General features: G+C 31.0%; 1 protein-coding gene and 1 long non-coding RNA gene across 2 annotated transcripts; one reads left to right on the forward strand and one right to left on the reverse strand.

The window, feature by feature from the left end:
• Nucleotides 1-451: 451 nt before the first annotated feature.
• Nucleotides 452-5512, reverse strand: LOC106757350 (F-box/LRR-repeat protein 17). Its single transcript, XM_014640001.2, has 11 exons — nt 4856-5512; nt 4467-4568; nt 3858-4002; nt 3549-3733; nt 2570-2674; nt 2052-2149; nt 1749-1969; nt 1591-1657; nt 1398-1483; nt 1101-1199; nt 452-797 (listed from the first exon to the last, which is right to left on the reverse strand). Exons 1-11 carry the CDS (start codon nt 5401-5403, stop codon nt 732-734), a joined length of 1722 nt encoding a protein of 573 aa, XP_014495487.1. The 5' UTR covers nt 5404-5512; the 3' UTR covers nt 452-731.
• A 2805-nt stretch (nt 5513-8317) lies between these two features.
• On the forward strand, nt 8318-10813 carry LOC106757540. Its single transcript, XR_001375520.2, has 3 exons — nt 8318-8551; nt 8699-8769; nt 10526-10813. It is a non-coding gene; the product is annotated as an uncharacterized LOC106757540 (long non-coding RNA).
• Nucleotides 10814-15912: the final 5099 nt, after the last annotated feature.

The following is a 15912-nucleotide window of genomic DNA, read 5'->3' on the forward strand; positions in this document are numbered from 1 at the left end:
AAACTTTGAAACGAGTCTAGTATACTTTAGAATAACAAGGAACTGAAGTATTACAAATTTTTACAAACTAAATAAAATAATTATAAAAAATTAAAACGAACATAGAAAAGCAACCTTATATAATAAAGATAAAAATTACACTCAAATATATTTTTAGTTCCCGAAATACTCAACTTTCAATTCTTCTAAAAAAATACTTTGGTTCTTGTTATTTTATTTAAGTTTTTGTAAAAATACTTATCTTTGTTTTTCAGTTCCTACAATAGAAACCAAAATAAAACAAAAACACTGAGTGGACAGCAAAAAGTATAGGAACTAAATGTGAAGAACTAGAGAATAAAAAAAGACTTGACGATTTATTTAAGTCTAAATTATTCTGACTGTTAATATTTATCAAAGTTTAAGGTGTAAATGAGCTCATTTGAGAAGGAATAAAAAGGAAATTAAATTCAAACCAATTAAAAGGACTATATTGGCAGCAGCTCCAGACCAATAAATTTGTGGGTAATTTTATTTGAAAAAATCCATGGAACAGAATGACAGACTTGAGGAGACTAATCATAATGCTAAGCGATAACAGCTTGTGTAAAAAGAAAGTTATCGCATTCTATTTTATCATAGGGGCAAATCGAGAACCAAATCCGAACTGTTTTGTGCCTAGTAGAGTTTAAATAACATGCAAGGCGTTAACAGCTATCTGAGATTCAATTTGATTCATCTATCATGTCTTCTCAATCCAGGAGCACGTTACAAAGTCGTCTCTTCTTTCTACTTCTTTTCGTTTCTTCATTGAGCGACTGCACATTTTAAAAAAATAGTGTAAATTATGTCAGAAAAATGAACACTAAGCTGAGGTGTTTGGATCCAAAATAAAATCATCCTAGCACAAGTAACAAGTTAAAGAATCCAAGCAAGTTTGAATCCCGATTCCATAATATGGAACGAAAAGAAACATATGACTTTTCGGAACGTGACAAAAAGCCACTGGCCACGGTCTTCCTAGTTACTACTATCTCATTCTTAAAATTCGTCTATTTAGCAGAATAACAAATGACACCAAATTATTGTAAAACATGATCTGCTATTTCTTTTAGCTTTACCTCAGTATTGACTAGATGAGGGACCCGAACCCTTTTGGAGCCATCAGGTAATCGCTTACAAGGTGAGTTGTTTTCCAAATCAGTAAAAGCATTGCAAACCTGCAAACAAATCACAACCACGAATGCAAAGGTACCTTTGGGTTAGAACATGAAGAATTCCAGAAACCCAGGTAAACATGTTATGTTCATTAACTAAGAGAATTTATTTCTTCACATTTACTGACAACTGAAGCTTCCATCTTAAAAGGCCTATAGAACTATAAAAATAGGAAGAAAATATCTGAACTGTTTCGATACCTGACTTTGGATAGCCCCAACTAGCATGTCCTGACAACCAGACGCATGCACATTTTCTAAACTAGGGCACTGAAGCAACAGTCTCTCTGTAAAAAAATGGTGAAAAAGGATGAAACAACTATTTAAGGAAATCCTTAATGTAGCATCAATTCTTCAGCTGATAATGACCATAGAACGGGTGTGAAAATACTACCTGGGTGCAAATTTCTACAAGAATTTAGATTCAGATCCTTGAGCTGAGTGCAGTTTAAATATAAGGCCTGTATATTAATTCAAAAAAAGAGACTCCAAATATTAGAAGCGTGAGAAACTAACATGCTCAATAAACTTGCTCAGTCAAATAAAACTTACATCCAAGCCCGAACATCCCCATAAACTAAGTTTCTTTAAACAGCTGTGTTTGATGATTAGCTTTTGGTTTGTAAGGTGTAGATTAGTAATAATAGGCATCTTCTGTAGTTTGTGGTTATTTTCATCGGCAATTGGATTGCCAGAATCTGGTTCACATATTGTCATGCCACAGTCCATAATTTCAAGATGTGGCAATTGGGCAGTAGCAAACTGAATGCCACCTGAAATGTAAGATAAATCAGTTAAAGTAGAAATAAACCAAATTAAAGTTAGTAAACCAGTTGAGTATAAAACAGTGATTACTTGAAGTCACATTAGGGCAAAGAGCTAGAAGGAGTCGTGTCAATGTTTCAGAGAACACATTGCAAATCATGCTAATGCCACTGTCACTTACGCTGGATCTGTTATATAAACAAAAACCGTTAAAACAAACTTCTTGAACAGGCAACGCAGTCAGATATTCAATATCCAACAACATTGGCCACTTCTATGTAAATTAACTTAAATTGATCAATCTAAAGACTACTTTATATCGTAACATTAATCATTCTCCATTGACAATAACCAATATAACAACTAATTGACCAGTGGTTGTAGACTTTTAGAAAAACCGCTGCATTAGACCAAAGACTGCGGTTGGCTGAGGAGAATCTATTTTGGTCACTCATCCACTAATAAAGCATGAGGTAATGTTCTGGATTTTCCACTTCTATATAAAATGTACTGTATCCAGTTGCAACAGACCTTTAATCTTTTCCATTTTCTAAGACATACGCATATTTTCAGGACATTGAAGGAAACCAGAATGGAATCACACATACCCACTGAGATCAAGCAATTCCAGATTTGGATAGCTTGAGGCAATGGCAGCAACAGATGCATCAGTAACATCAGATCCAGAAACAAGTGAAAGCATTCGGAGCCCCCTAATTAACAGAAGCAAAAAAACTATCAGGGCAAATATTGCAACAGCCATTCAAATATAACCTATGACACATAGATACCATACATCTATCAATATCATACATGTTTGATATGCAGTATGATTACTGTAAAAAAGTATAGCATATTAATTTCCATACGATGTCTTTTAATACGTATAAAGAATTTATAAAACACTTAAAAAAATACATAATTCTCATTTTGCAAATTCAAATTAAAAGCATTTTAGACATTAGTACATGACTGAGAAAAAAATAAAAATTACAAATCACTGTCATCATAAATTACTTCCTATTCTCTACGAATAGGAATAGTACCATGTTCATTCCTTTCTTGAGGGGAGTTACTGTTTTTGAATTATTGGAGACTAGTGCTTCAATGTTTTCATACTATACATGTTTCTATACCTTGCATGTAGCTAGCAACTAGATTTTCATACTTTTCTTTAAGCGATGCGAGATACGTAACAAATATGTATCAGTGAAATATCCAAAGTTCTTAATATCGGACACATTGAGTGCATACATATAAAACAGGTTAAAGTGCTAGTGATTCATCGAATATAACAAAACAAAAAATAAATGAGTATGGCAATTGCTCCTATAAATAGTGGTTGCTTATTTTAGAAACTGTTAGGAAAACAAAAATGTATATTTCATAAAAAAATACTGATTATATATGTTTATAATGCAAAATTCGTGTCAACAACTACAAAATGAAATAAACCTATGTTATTTTATGCATGTCTAGTACAAACTTAAGGTGACATTAGCATTGACCGCTATATGGATTATGGTAAAGCTTAAATCCCCTTGCACAGTTCAAAAAGGAGGCCAGCAATCCTAGACTTAAACAAACCTTAGCTGAGCAGCAGTAAGAGCGAGCACTGCAGTATGTGAAAGCTGCATTGAATATATACGTATGTTTTGCAACCTGGGGCAACTTCTTCCCAAACCTTCAACCATGGTTGCAAGATCAGTACTGTCATTTTCTCGATGAGAAAACTTCAATGAAATCTCCCTCAAGTGAGGACAATTAAAAACCTACCAATTCAGAGCATCTATTAGTAACCAGAGTTCACTCCGAGGCTAAGATCAAAGGGATATATCAAATTCAGAAATTTAACAAATCGAACAGAATTAAAAGAAGATAGAAAAGTAATATTACCATCTTAGAATGAGAGTACAGATCGGACAGCCAAATGGTAGAAAGACTAGAAGAACAAAGAAGGAAGCCTCCAAGGCTACAACAGCCTTCCATCTTAAGGCTTTTGAGGCTCTTTTTATCAGCAACAAATCGACCTAACTCAGTCCTGCATCGTTAAAGTTGCAGGAAAGAGAAAGTTAATCAGTAAAAAGTAGCATCCTCTGGTTATGTTGCATATTTCAATACTAGTACAAACATCCTTCTCAAATATATGTAAAGCTCATTTTTTTATATTATTTCTTTAAATGTCACTCCTCTCATATCAACCAAAATCTATAACAAAAGAACCTTAAAGATTTGCAAACACAAACTTACCTAATCAATTCATTAATAATAACAAATCTGCAATTATTAGGTGCAATTGTTAACTTAAATAAAAGCCCTCAAAATCTGAGATTCCAAACCCTAACTAGAATTCAAGTTATATACAATTTTGTATCTGTTGAACCAAGCCTCACGTGTTCACAACTTAAGATTTTACATTAAGATGCAAAATCTAGTGTTCAAAAGCTGGGAAAAAAATCATGAAAACAAAGGACATATAAATAAAAGAGTAAAAACGTATTATACCCGGTGATTCGATTGACTGCAGAATCAGAAACCAAAATCTCCAAGAATATCAAATTGGGGCACGAAAATGCAATGCAAGCCAGCATTGTGGAATCCAAGTCACTGCAAGATCAAGGAATATAATATACAGTTAAAATCTCAACTCAACACAAACTATTTTGTATCCTGTGAATCATGATTAAATCGTTGTCCAAATTAGAGTATGTTGTCCAACTTATGGTGTGGTGTTATTCAGAACTGACTTTTTCTTCCCATTAATCAAATCACATCTTATGGGTTCCAAAAGATCTTGCAACTCTGTGCAGACATAAAGGAATGGATATTTCAAATTATACTGCTCGATTTTCATTATTTGGGATAAGTTAAAAAAATAAATAAAAGAACCCGACCTTTCCATTACAATAGAGAGACTCACAATCCCCGGACACTTCTGCAACATCGACGCCACGAAACCCACCTGGACACTCGCCGGAACCCTGAGTCTTAACTCCTCAGCCGCCTTCCACAATCTTTTCGTCATATCCCTCCAGCCTCTGGACACTTTCGCCGCCGTTAAGAGCCCAGAGGGCGGGAGCCTCTTAAACACGTTCCAAAGGACATTCCCCGGCAACCCAGACGAATCCAGATCATCCCCATGGGGCCACACGGCCGTAGACTCCAATGGATCAAGGCCGTCAGATTCTTCGTCATCGAATGACAGAGCACGACGCGGATGGAGAGGAGGGCAGCCAGCGGCGGAGAAGGAGGAAGGAGCAGATGCCACCACAGAGAGAGAAGAATGGGAAGGAGTGGCAGAAGTGGAGGTGGCCGGAGTACTGATGGTGCAGATATGGCCCTTCTTAGGGAGACCGCAGCGGCCGCAGTTGTAGCTACCGCGTTTCTTGCCGAACTTGGATTGGGAAGAGGCATTGGAAGATCTTGTGTGAAAGTGTTGCATGGTGTAAACTGTGAGAAGCGAGGGATCTTGGCGGAAACAGACACAGTGGAGGCTTTGAGATGTAACATAAAACAAAGGCTCGGAGCGGGAGAGTTCGCGCCATATTCTGTGTTTCACCCTTCCATTTCTTTTATTAAATTCTTGTCTGAATTAAATATAAAAATTAAGTATCTAGGAATCAAATCATTGTTTTACCTTTTTCTTTAAATCAGATTTTATGTTTTTTATTACTGTAATTATAGTTTTAAATTTCCCTCCTGATTTTAAATAAATCGCATAATTTTATAACTAAAAATTATATTTCATTTTTTTCTTATATTTTTCATAAATAAAATAGATTATAAAATACAATTCATATTTATTAATTTGATTTGTCTTAACATGAAGATTTATTAATTTGGTTTTATGTAAACCTAAGATAACTCTGATGATCTTTGACGATTTAAACTTGGTAAGTCATATAAACAAAAATCCATAATGTATTTTATTTTCTTTGATGAGATTCAAGTAAAGAAAACTCATTTAAAGGGTATGAGAAACATAGTACAAAGATGTTTTAAGGGTTGATAAAAACCAATTAAATGAATGACAACATGAGAAGAGGTTTCAAAAACAATTATTTTAATGACTAAAATCATCGAAATTGATTAAGTGTTAACATGAACATTCAACAAAATAGTTATTTATCAGACTTTAAGGGAACAACTAGTTTTCCCAATTACAATTATCACCACAAAAATAATTTTCTATCATTAACTTTTTTAAGATTTATAATGAATTACTAGAATGAGTTCTTTTTTAATAATTTTTTGATATTAACACGTACAAAAAATGGCCATTAACACGTACAAATAATTGATATTCTGTATTTCTATTTGATGAGTTTTAATATTTTTAACATTTTAGAATCCACTCCTGTCCTTTATTCAAATAAATTGATGTAATATCTTTGTCATGTTAGAAAATCATTGATTATAGTATGATATTTTTTGGATCAAGTAAAAATTATGATATTTGTGAACCTAATAAATTGTCTCGATATTATTTTATTAATGAAAATACGTGTTGATTTCAATAATATATTTATTTAATCAAATTATATTGTCTTAAAAATTATAAATTTAATTATTTTTATAAAACGTTGATTTAATCATTTTTAATTGTGACATTAAATGCATAAAAATTCGTGGCTATATTATACTATCAGATTATTATTTTTTTATTATGATAAAATTGTTATTATTATTACTTATAAATAGGATAAATTATTTTATTTATTAAAAACCAATTAATTTTATTTTTTAACTTTGAACTTTTTCAAAATAAATTATACAATTTTTACCAATGTTAAGTATACTATGTACGTTAAATCATACTAAAATATAATATATCATGTTTTAATTATCAAAATATGATAAAATATGTTAAAAGAGTATATTTTACGTTAAAATTTACTTGTGGGTGACATTATTTTTAATCAATATACTGTTGTTTCAAAAAAAAAATCACTGACTATTTTAAGTATACAATTCTGATAATTATTTCAATTATAAAAATTTCACTTTTATGATTTTTAATTGTTAAAATTTATAATCTAATCTTTATAAGTATCGTAATTTTTTAACATATGTTCGAAAAATAAATAATTGCTAGTCATCGATCAAAAACATTTAGTTGTATTTTTTTTTTTCATATTTTGCATTGTTTTATGTAATTCCCTGTCCATATTTGACTGGTATAATTTTTAAGAGAAACTTATTTTTGTGTAACCCGTAGACACAATATTTTAAAATAACCTTTTTTTTTATTTTTTTTCTTTCTTTTCAATGTTTTTCGCTACTTAATAGTTCTGAAAATGTGATGTTGTCTCAAATAATATCTGTATTGAGATAACCTCACAAATTCACGGGTTCTAAGGCCAACAAGCAGAACCTTTATAAGAAATAATATAAATTATTAATTTTTAAATTTTGGGGTCAGAATGCTTTTTGTCAAGATTTCTTAGAGTATTTTGATTTTTCAATAAACAAAACTGCTAAATTTTTTTATTTTGTTTTGTAATATTTTTAATTTTAAAATTTCTTTCATTAGGAGGAAAAAATTTTCAGGTTTTCTTAGTAATGTTTTATGAATAATGCATACGTTCATAAACCATTATTTTTGTAATGAAATATAATATTTTCTTAATAGTTTTTCCAATAATATTTAAAATCAATATAATATCAATTAATTCGTAGGGAGAGTTGGATTTAGATTCAATATAAAATTATAACGTTTTAAAATGTATATTTGATTTTTTGGATTAGTTTAAATTGAATTCTTTTTTGGATTATGGATTAATTTAGTTGGTTATTCATACTTACAGCGGGTCATGTATAGTGAACAAAAATTAGCATGGTTAAAATGGTCATTTGACAGTTTATCATGGATTGGTCATTTAGTGAGTAAATTCAACTCGACTCATTTATTAACGAGTTAGAAAAAATCGAATCTGGTATGATCCACCACAGATTAGTTCACTTAATTATAATTTTAAAAAAAATTACAAACTTCCTATAATTCAAATCTAAACAAGTCTGACTCCTAAATTTCACTCCAAACATGAGGTGTTTAATTAACTTTGAAAATTGGAAATTTAGATCATTTTTTCAAGTAAAAAATAATAATAAATATTTTTTTATAAAACTAAAATTAAATTTTAATAAAACAAAATGAAGTAGGTGGGTTGGTGGGCCAACCCAGTCCATCACGGGTTCTACCTCAATAAATCATGTTGAAATCTGACCTGCATCAAAGATTATATTTTTTTCAAACCCAACTTGATTTAAACCCGTGATTGGCTAGGTTGGTCCATGGATTGTGATCTGTAAAGGCCTGAAAATTATTTTAAAGCCATTAGGCCTTAATATGTGGGGCAGCCAAGCCCATCAGACTAAGGGTGTCTTAGCCTTAAAAGGGGCTTTTCTAAAATCAGATCTTTCATTAAGCCATTTTCCCTTCTCTCTCTAAAACCAGGTTCTTCAAATCCTCTGCCTTCTCTCTAGCTTTACTCTCCATTGAACCGTTCAAATCTTACTTGGGTGCTGCCAAACTGTTCCTGGCGTCAAGGGCTTCACTTCGAACCGATTACTTTCTTTGTCTCCTTCTAGTAAGTTGTTTCCTTGTTTCCTCCGTCATTTTCGAAACCCAGGATTTGGGGTTTTACTGATTTAAAGCAGTTACAACCCCCTTTTCTGATTTCTATTGTGTTTTAGTCTTAAGAGTTGTTCTCCATCACCAATTTGGTGATTTGTAGGTTCTGTAAGTGCATCGCCGTGTGGGTCACTGTTAGGGCGTTTTCTGTAGACTGCACGGGACAACCTAGAGGTAAGGGAAGTTGATTATCTCTTTTAGGAATTTATTTTATAAAATAATTACATGTTGAATGTTGAACTGATGTGTTTGTGAAGCGGCTCTGCAATTGTTAATCTTACTGGATGCCAGTATAAATCTGTGAATTGGCATGGTGATGAATCTTATCTGCTTTGAATTGAGTTGCTAACTGAAATTGAATGTAATATTATTAAATTGATTATATAAGATGTGAGAGAAATTGGGCAATAGAGGAGGAAATAGGATGATGAGTTTTTGGATTTGTTAGGTTTCCTTTTAATATCAAGATTGATATAAATAATATACCATACTATATTCATTTCGTTTTGTGATCTTTGTATAAAATATAAATATATATCTTTTACTTACCTTTGCATATTGTATAATAATATATATAACTTTTATATGACTGTTTAGAAACTTAACATTAATATATCTTTTACATTCTTTTGTATATTATATAATATATATAACTTCTACATAAGTGATTATATTACATATATTATATAATAATATATGTATCGAAACTTAACAGGAATAAGTTATATTTATTATTATATTATATTATATATATATATATAATTAATTAATTAGAAGCATAGATTGTGTGTGATTTTAATTTCTATTAATATAATATAGTATAGAAAAGAGAATAAAGTTTTATTTTGAGTGAAGTTTGGTTACAGAGTTGGTGAGTTTATAAGTCAGAAAAAAAAAATATATAATTAAATAAAGGAATGGCCGTGGATTTAATGTAAACATGTTTTAGTTTTTTAGTCAGAAACTTTTTATTTGGATTGGAATTTTGAATATTTTAATAGGATGGGATCATTTGATTTTAAGGAAATTAAAAGTGAAGGTGTAGGGGAGAAGTTCTAGTATTTTTTTGGTTTGATATTTTCAAAAGTGTAGAGATTTGTATTACTACTTATAGGTCCCATCGATGGTAGATTGAGAAGGGTATATCTTTTGTTTAAGGGAGTTTTACGTGAAAAGTTGCATAGGTAGTGGAATAGAATAGGAGTAATTGTATTGCCTTCTTGGGTTTTCTTATGAATAATGTTACACTTCAGGGTTGAAGTCTACGAAGGATTGGTTAACTTATTATTGATTAAATAATTACTTTGAATTTTAGAACTTTAACATGTGTGTTGATTATAATCCAAAGTATAGGAGTTCGAAAGTAAAGAGGTATGATTTCCAAGTTGTTCATGGTATGTTTCAAAGTACATTATAATTCAAGTTAGTAAGTGTGATTCAAAGTGTCGAATCTCTTGGTGAGATTCTTAGTGTTTTAAAATGAAAGTAGGAGCTCAGCCTTGGGAGTCATTCTGACGCTTCAATGGTCAATCAAACTCACTTAGAGAGGTTGAACCATGTGGTGAGAAGTAGCAGGAGGTCCTTAGTCTTGGGGGCTCCCAGTATGCCTCAAGGCGCGGAACGGACTAACCTCATGAGTGTGGCAGGGTGGGGAACCCAAGTTTCATAAGTCACCACGGGTGCAAGACTCGCCATAGTCCGACTATCATTTTAAAGTCCGGACGAGTCAAGTCTAGAATGAACATTGCTTATGTTGTATTTCTTACTATTTTGATCTAAGTTCAGCCTTGTATGATTATATGTTTAATCTGATACATGTTTATATATATATATATATATATATAATTAGCTCACCCTTGCATTGCTTGTGTTGTGCCATGTTTGTGTGTGCTTTCCTGTTGCGATGATCATCCATTTTGGATGTGAGCAGAGGAGAATGAGGTCTCCCTAGAAAACGTCTTGGAAGGAAATGAAGATGCTGCTGCTTAGACTCTTTAGGATTTCTGGGCCTGTTTAGCCCTTTTGGAACACTTTTAAATTTATGTCATTTTGAGATACTCTAGCACTTTCTGTTTCAAAGTCTTACTCAATTTGTGGATGACTGTAATCCTCATACTTTAATTACTCTAACTGCTTTATAGTATTGTATGTGGTGACGTCTTATTTTATATGCATGACGTATATAATGGGGATGTCACATGATCCACTTTGACCGATCTAACAAAAATACAGGACAACATGTATCAAGAAAGATAAAGAGAGAAAAGAACTAATATATTTGGAAAATGACATTTTAACATTAATTTTTGACACCATTTTGACACTGTACACGTGTCAAAATGTGGTTGGACGATTTCAAATTAAAAAAAGCTGAGACAAGGACATATTTGGAAGAGAAAAACCAAAGTATTTTTTTAAATTTGAAATCGTCCAACTACATTTTGACACGTGTGTAATGTTAAAATTGTGTAAAAAAATTGGTGTTAAAATATGATTTTCCAATATATTTTAGTGTGAAATCTAATAATTTTCATTGAATAAATCTTCCTGCAACTTCACACATTTCTCCATCCACCTTTAAATTTTTTTAAAATTTCAAAACTATCATTTGTAATCCAAAAATATATTACACTTCATTTTTTGTGTTTCAGATCCGTTGAAGGATTTTTCAACCATTTAACGTATTTCGAAATTCAATAAAAAAATCTTTCAACGATTTCGAAATTCAAGGAAAAAATTTTTGATAAATTTCAAAATTCGTTGAAATTCTAAGGCTATTTTTGGAATGTAGAGATGCAGAAAGAATTCCTAATTTTTGTCTTAGGTCAGTTAGCATGTGATATTTTAACATAATCAAAGAAATTTATGTTGGTTAAACTTTTTGCACACTCGAGTTTAACCAAAATCGTAAGTTTTTCAGTAATATACAATAAGAATCAACTGAGACATCAATATCAAAAATCATAAAATTAAGTAATGAATTATGTTAATGTACCGTATGAACTGATCGATATGCCATATAAGAGCAACTATGAGAAAGTATAAACTAAATGGTCGAACCATTTAACTAAGTGACTGTTAGGTACATTTTCTTAATTAATGGATTAAGCAGGTAAAAGCGGGTTTAAATGATATTGGACCGCAATTGAATTTCGATTGGACCTGTCATAATTAAAGGTCCATTACGATAGGATTTCACTTATTTCTTCATAAGGTTCACAACATCTTTATCTTAATCTTTACAATTCCAACGAAATAGGTTGTTCCTCAATCATGTTATGTCCTTTCTCGCCAACCAACGAACAACGCAAAAACAACCACAAAGGTTAAGGGCAGATTTTGAGTGGTTGAGGGTTGTGACAGGAAAGAAGCAGCCTGGGAGAACAAGAATCAAATGAAACCTGATTTCATTTGAAGGAATGATGAAACCTAATAAAGAATATAATGTTTTAATCATCTAAAAACAATCACGGGTTAACAGAAAAAAAAAATCAATTAAAAAATATATGTTTTGGAGTGCTTCATAAATTATAAAAAAAATAATTAAACTTTTTTAAATTTATCAAATATCTAAAATTTAATTAAATTTAAAATTATAAATTACTATAAAAGGAAGTTTATTACTTCACGCATGTTAACCTAATTACGTGCTTGTATTTTATGGTTGCAAACTGACCAGGTGAAGCACGCCTTCCATTATATAATGTTATTATAATATAATCTCTTTATCTGGTCCCTTGCAATAGAAAGATCATTAAAATAAAAAAATAAAAAATGTGAGTAGATACGAAATAAAAAATAACATAAATACCTAAAAAAAGGAATATATTAATTATATATTCTATGGAATGACCTTCCTCTTTCCATCTTATCATGATAACGACTTAATCCAATTCATTATCATAATAGACTTTGATTAAGGGTATGTTAAAGTAGACGTTTATGTATTTTTTTAATTATTTATTAATTAATTTGAGATTGAAAAAAAGTTGAAAGTGAAAGCGTGAAGATTAGATGTGGGTATTTCTTGATATATCTATTAAAGGACGAGCAAGGGTGGTCCCACTAACGAAGACAATGTGCGCCATGTTGTAAACGTGGACTCAATTCTTTATGTATATATTACTTCTCACCTAACAAGTTTAAAACTTCGTCCAGCCAGGCGTTGTTAGATTTCTTTTGGTTTTTTCACCATTATTCTGTATTTTCATTTGGTTCAAGTTAAATAAATAAATAAAATAATTGTATATGGATAAGTAGTGCTAAGTTGGTACCACTTCATAACAAATAATTCGTGTCAAATTAAAACGATTCCATTACAAATTATGTAAAGTTAAGTAATAATAATTTATATAAAAAATTTATAAAAGTGAATGTGTCACAATTTAATAACACCTCAATTTTAGAATAAAATAAATAGTAAACATGTTATGGTGTGTTAGAAATGAAATGAATTAAAATTGTATTGTATTATAATTATTTCACTAATGAAAATTAAAGTTATCAAAGCATCACATAATTTCAATTTATTTTATTTTAGAATTGAAGTCATATTAACATAACATGATTTTATTTTTAGAATAAAAATTGTCATTTGACATGACTTCAATTTATTTATAATAAAATTATTTAAAATTACACAATTTCTTTGTTATGAAATTGTGTTAAGTTGGCACGACGTGTTCAAATAAATCTGTGTTAAATTATAATCCTCTAAATACATGTAAAAATACTAAAATATTGGAGTCAAAGTCAATTGGTTTTTATTAACCTTGATCTTGAATGTTTTAGTCTTAATTTCGACAAATTCAGCAACATAATCATATAGAGGAACATATTGTTCTTTTCCATCTCCCACCAAACAATCCATTGCAAGTTTCTTTGCTTTGTCAGCCTTCGAAGGTTTTATGTCAGCATTGTATGTCTTTTTAATTTCATCAATTATGTGGTTCACTGTAATGTTCTCCACATTTATAAATAATTTGATTAATACCTGTGCAACCCAATCTACACTCGTATTTTTTTTTTATCGAATACCCTTCCACATTTATAACGCCTAATAAGTGTCTTAATCCTAAAGGTATGACTACCTCCAACCTTGCTAGCCATAATTAAAAAAAACCACATTTATTTTTAAAGATAACCCTTACTCTCTTGTGGTTGTTCTTCACAAATTTAACTTCTTTTACATTTAGAACATTATACTCCATTAGTGCATGCTTAAAATCCTTCAAAGAACAAAACTCTACCCCCTCCCCTAATTTAGATTTAAAGCTCTTGTTCATATCTTTAGGTCTATACTTTGAAAACTTCTACCTATTAACACTGACACCCTCATCACTATCCATATTTGAAGACAAATAATCAGTATTATATTATTCATTTATTTCAAACACTTCAACTTTTTCGTTAATCACAAATGACATTTCACCAACGTTTGTTCTATTTCTCACCATTTTTTTTCCTTTTTATATTTTTCAATCTTTTCCTCCTATCTAATACAAGATGAATATTTCTACGTGTTGGATTATCTATGATCCTTTCATTGTCAATCTCAAACCTATCGTTGTAATTTTCAACACTTTCTCTATCAGTGTCATCGAGTTTATCTGCAATTGACCCTTCTTTTTCCTCCTCATCCTCAATAATCTAATCTTATTCAAACCAATTCACATTTTCTTCATGCATATTCACCTCTTCTACAGCCGCATTTAGTTGTTCTCCATGCGCATTAACCTTTACTTCAAGCACATTTAGCTCTTTTTTCGACTCATTTAGGTCTTCTTCCTTAGCATCTTGATTCACCTCTTCCTCCACAATCTCTTCATTTCATGCCTCTGCTTATTCACCCACCACTTCACCCACTCTAACAATACCAATGAAGTTAATTTCTTCAGCCTGACTAGGAGCATGTCAAACACATATATCAACCCCTTCATTATTAGCCTCTACATAGTTAGTTAGGTATATTACTTTCCTATAATCACCAAGTATTCTCAAATTTTGTGTAATGTTCCTTTCGAACTCTTTCACCGTAACATGACCAATGCTTCAAAATATGACCATCGATGAGGATCGATTCCTTTAACTACATGTATTTCCCTACTAATGTATTTCACCCCCTCTTCTTTTCAAACTTGCCCATATGATGAAAAACAACATCAAACCCATTTCGAAACCTATATTGTAAATCACGACTCAAACTCAAACAACCATAACCCTAAATGCATGCACTCAACATTGCACAAAAAATAAAACCAATTTACAAATTAACCTCACTTGGACAAATTGCAATACGTTGATCTAACCACTTTCTTTGAACATAGGGACATAAATTTCACAATAAACACTCTTCATTTTCATTAACGGTAAAAGGAATCTCACCGCTCATCTCGATTTCAATTTCAACGCTAAACCTTAATTTCAATTTAATTTTAAACATTAATAATGCAATTATCATCTATTTCATTTTCCACGTTCAAACGTTAATGGCACACGTGTCTTAAGAATGTGGAATACTTTAGTCATATAAAAAAAAACTAATGGCGTTGGTTATGAAGGATTAAATTTGGGACTTTCTAAAAGGAGAGGGACGAAAATGAATCAAAATTTGGAAAAGGAACAAAAACCAAAATCGCATGATAATTTAGAGACCAGAAACATATTTAACTCTTAATTAAATAAATGTACAAAAATTCTTACATAAGAAAATATGGAACATGAAGTTATTAGGTGAAATTCAAAATTCAATGGCATTTCTTTATGAGATATTTTTACTGTTTTTATCAATAATTATAGACAACTATGTTACTTCATTAAATGCACGAGTAAAACGACAACACAAAATACATGCTACTAATAAATATAAATTGTTTGGGGTGGGGAGGTGTCCTTGGTCAGGCTTGTGATCGTTGTAGACTGGATGAGTTGTGTTGTAGATTGGACGATTTTTGTTAGTTGCTTCTAGCATCATCCAAAGGCCACTCAAATGTACCTGTAAAAGGTACTCGATGCTAAAATCAGTAAAAGACTATTTGGTTAGCAATCATTGCATATTTTGTGCATGTTATGTTAAAATCATACATGAGACCTTTATATGGCTAATGGACCTTTACCTTTTTATCGACATAATTACAGTCAAATCATACCTTAATATATATTAAAAGAGTAATTTGTCGATATCATTTTTAATCTGACTATGTTGTGATCAATTAGCCATATTGTATCAATTGATCCAAAGTGAGCGACCAAAAGAACTTTGTTTGGAAAGAACTTGATATTAAAACTCGATTGAAGGACATCAACCTAGAGAGTTCA

The sequence above is a fragment of the Vigna radiata genome, chromosome 3 (genome assembly GCF_000741045.1).
Source record: "Vigna radiata var. radiata cultivar VC1973A chromosome 3, Vradiata_ver6, whole genome shotgun sequence".
Lineage (NCBI taxonomy): Eukaryota > Viridiplantae > Streptophyta > Magnoliopsida > Fabales > Fabaceae > Vigna > Vigna radiata.

Excerpts from the sequence above, each read along its gene's own strand:
- LOC106757350 (XM_014640001.2), bottom strand. The coding sequence starts at position 5,403 with ATGCAACACTTTCACACAAGATCTTCCAATGCCTCTTCCCAATCCAAG. Across the intron at positions 1,970-2,051 it reads TTGCCCTAATGTGACTTCAA|GTGGCATTCAGTTTGCTACT; the intron begins GTAATCACTGTT and ends CTTACATTTCAG. Across the intron at positions 1,200-1,397 it reads TTGGGGCTATCCAAAGTCAG|GTTTGCAATGCTTTTACTGA; the intron begins GTATCGAAACAG and ends ATTTGTTTGCAG.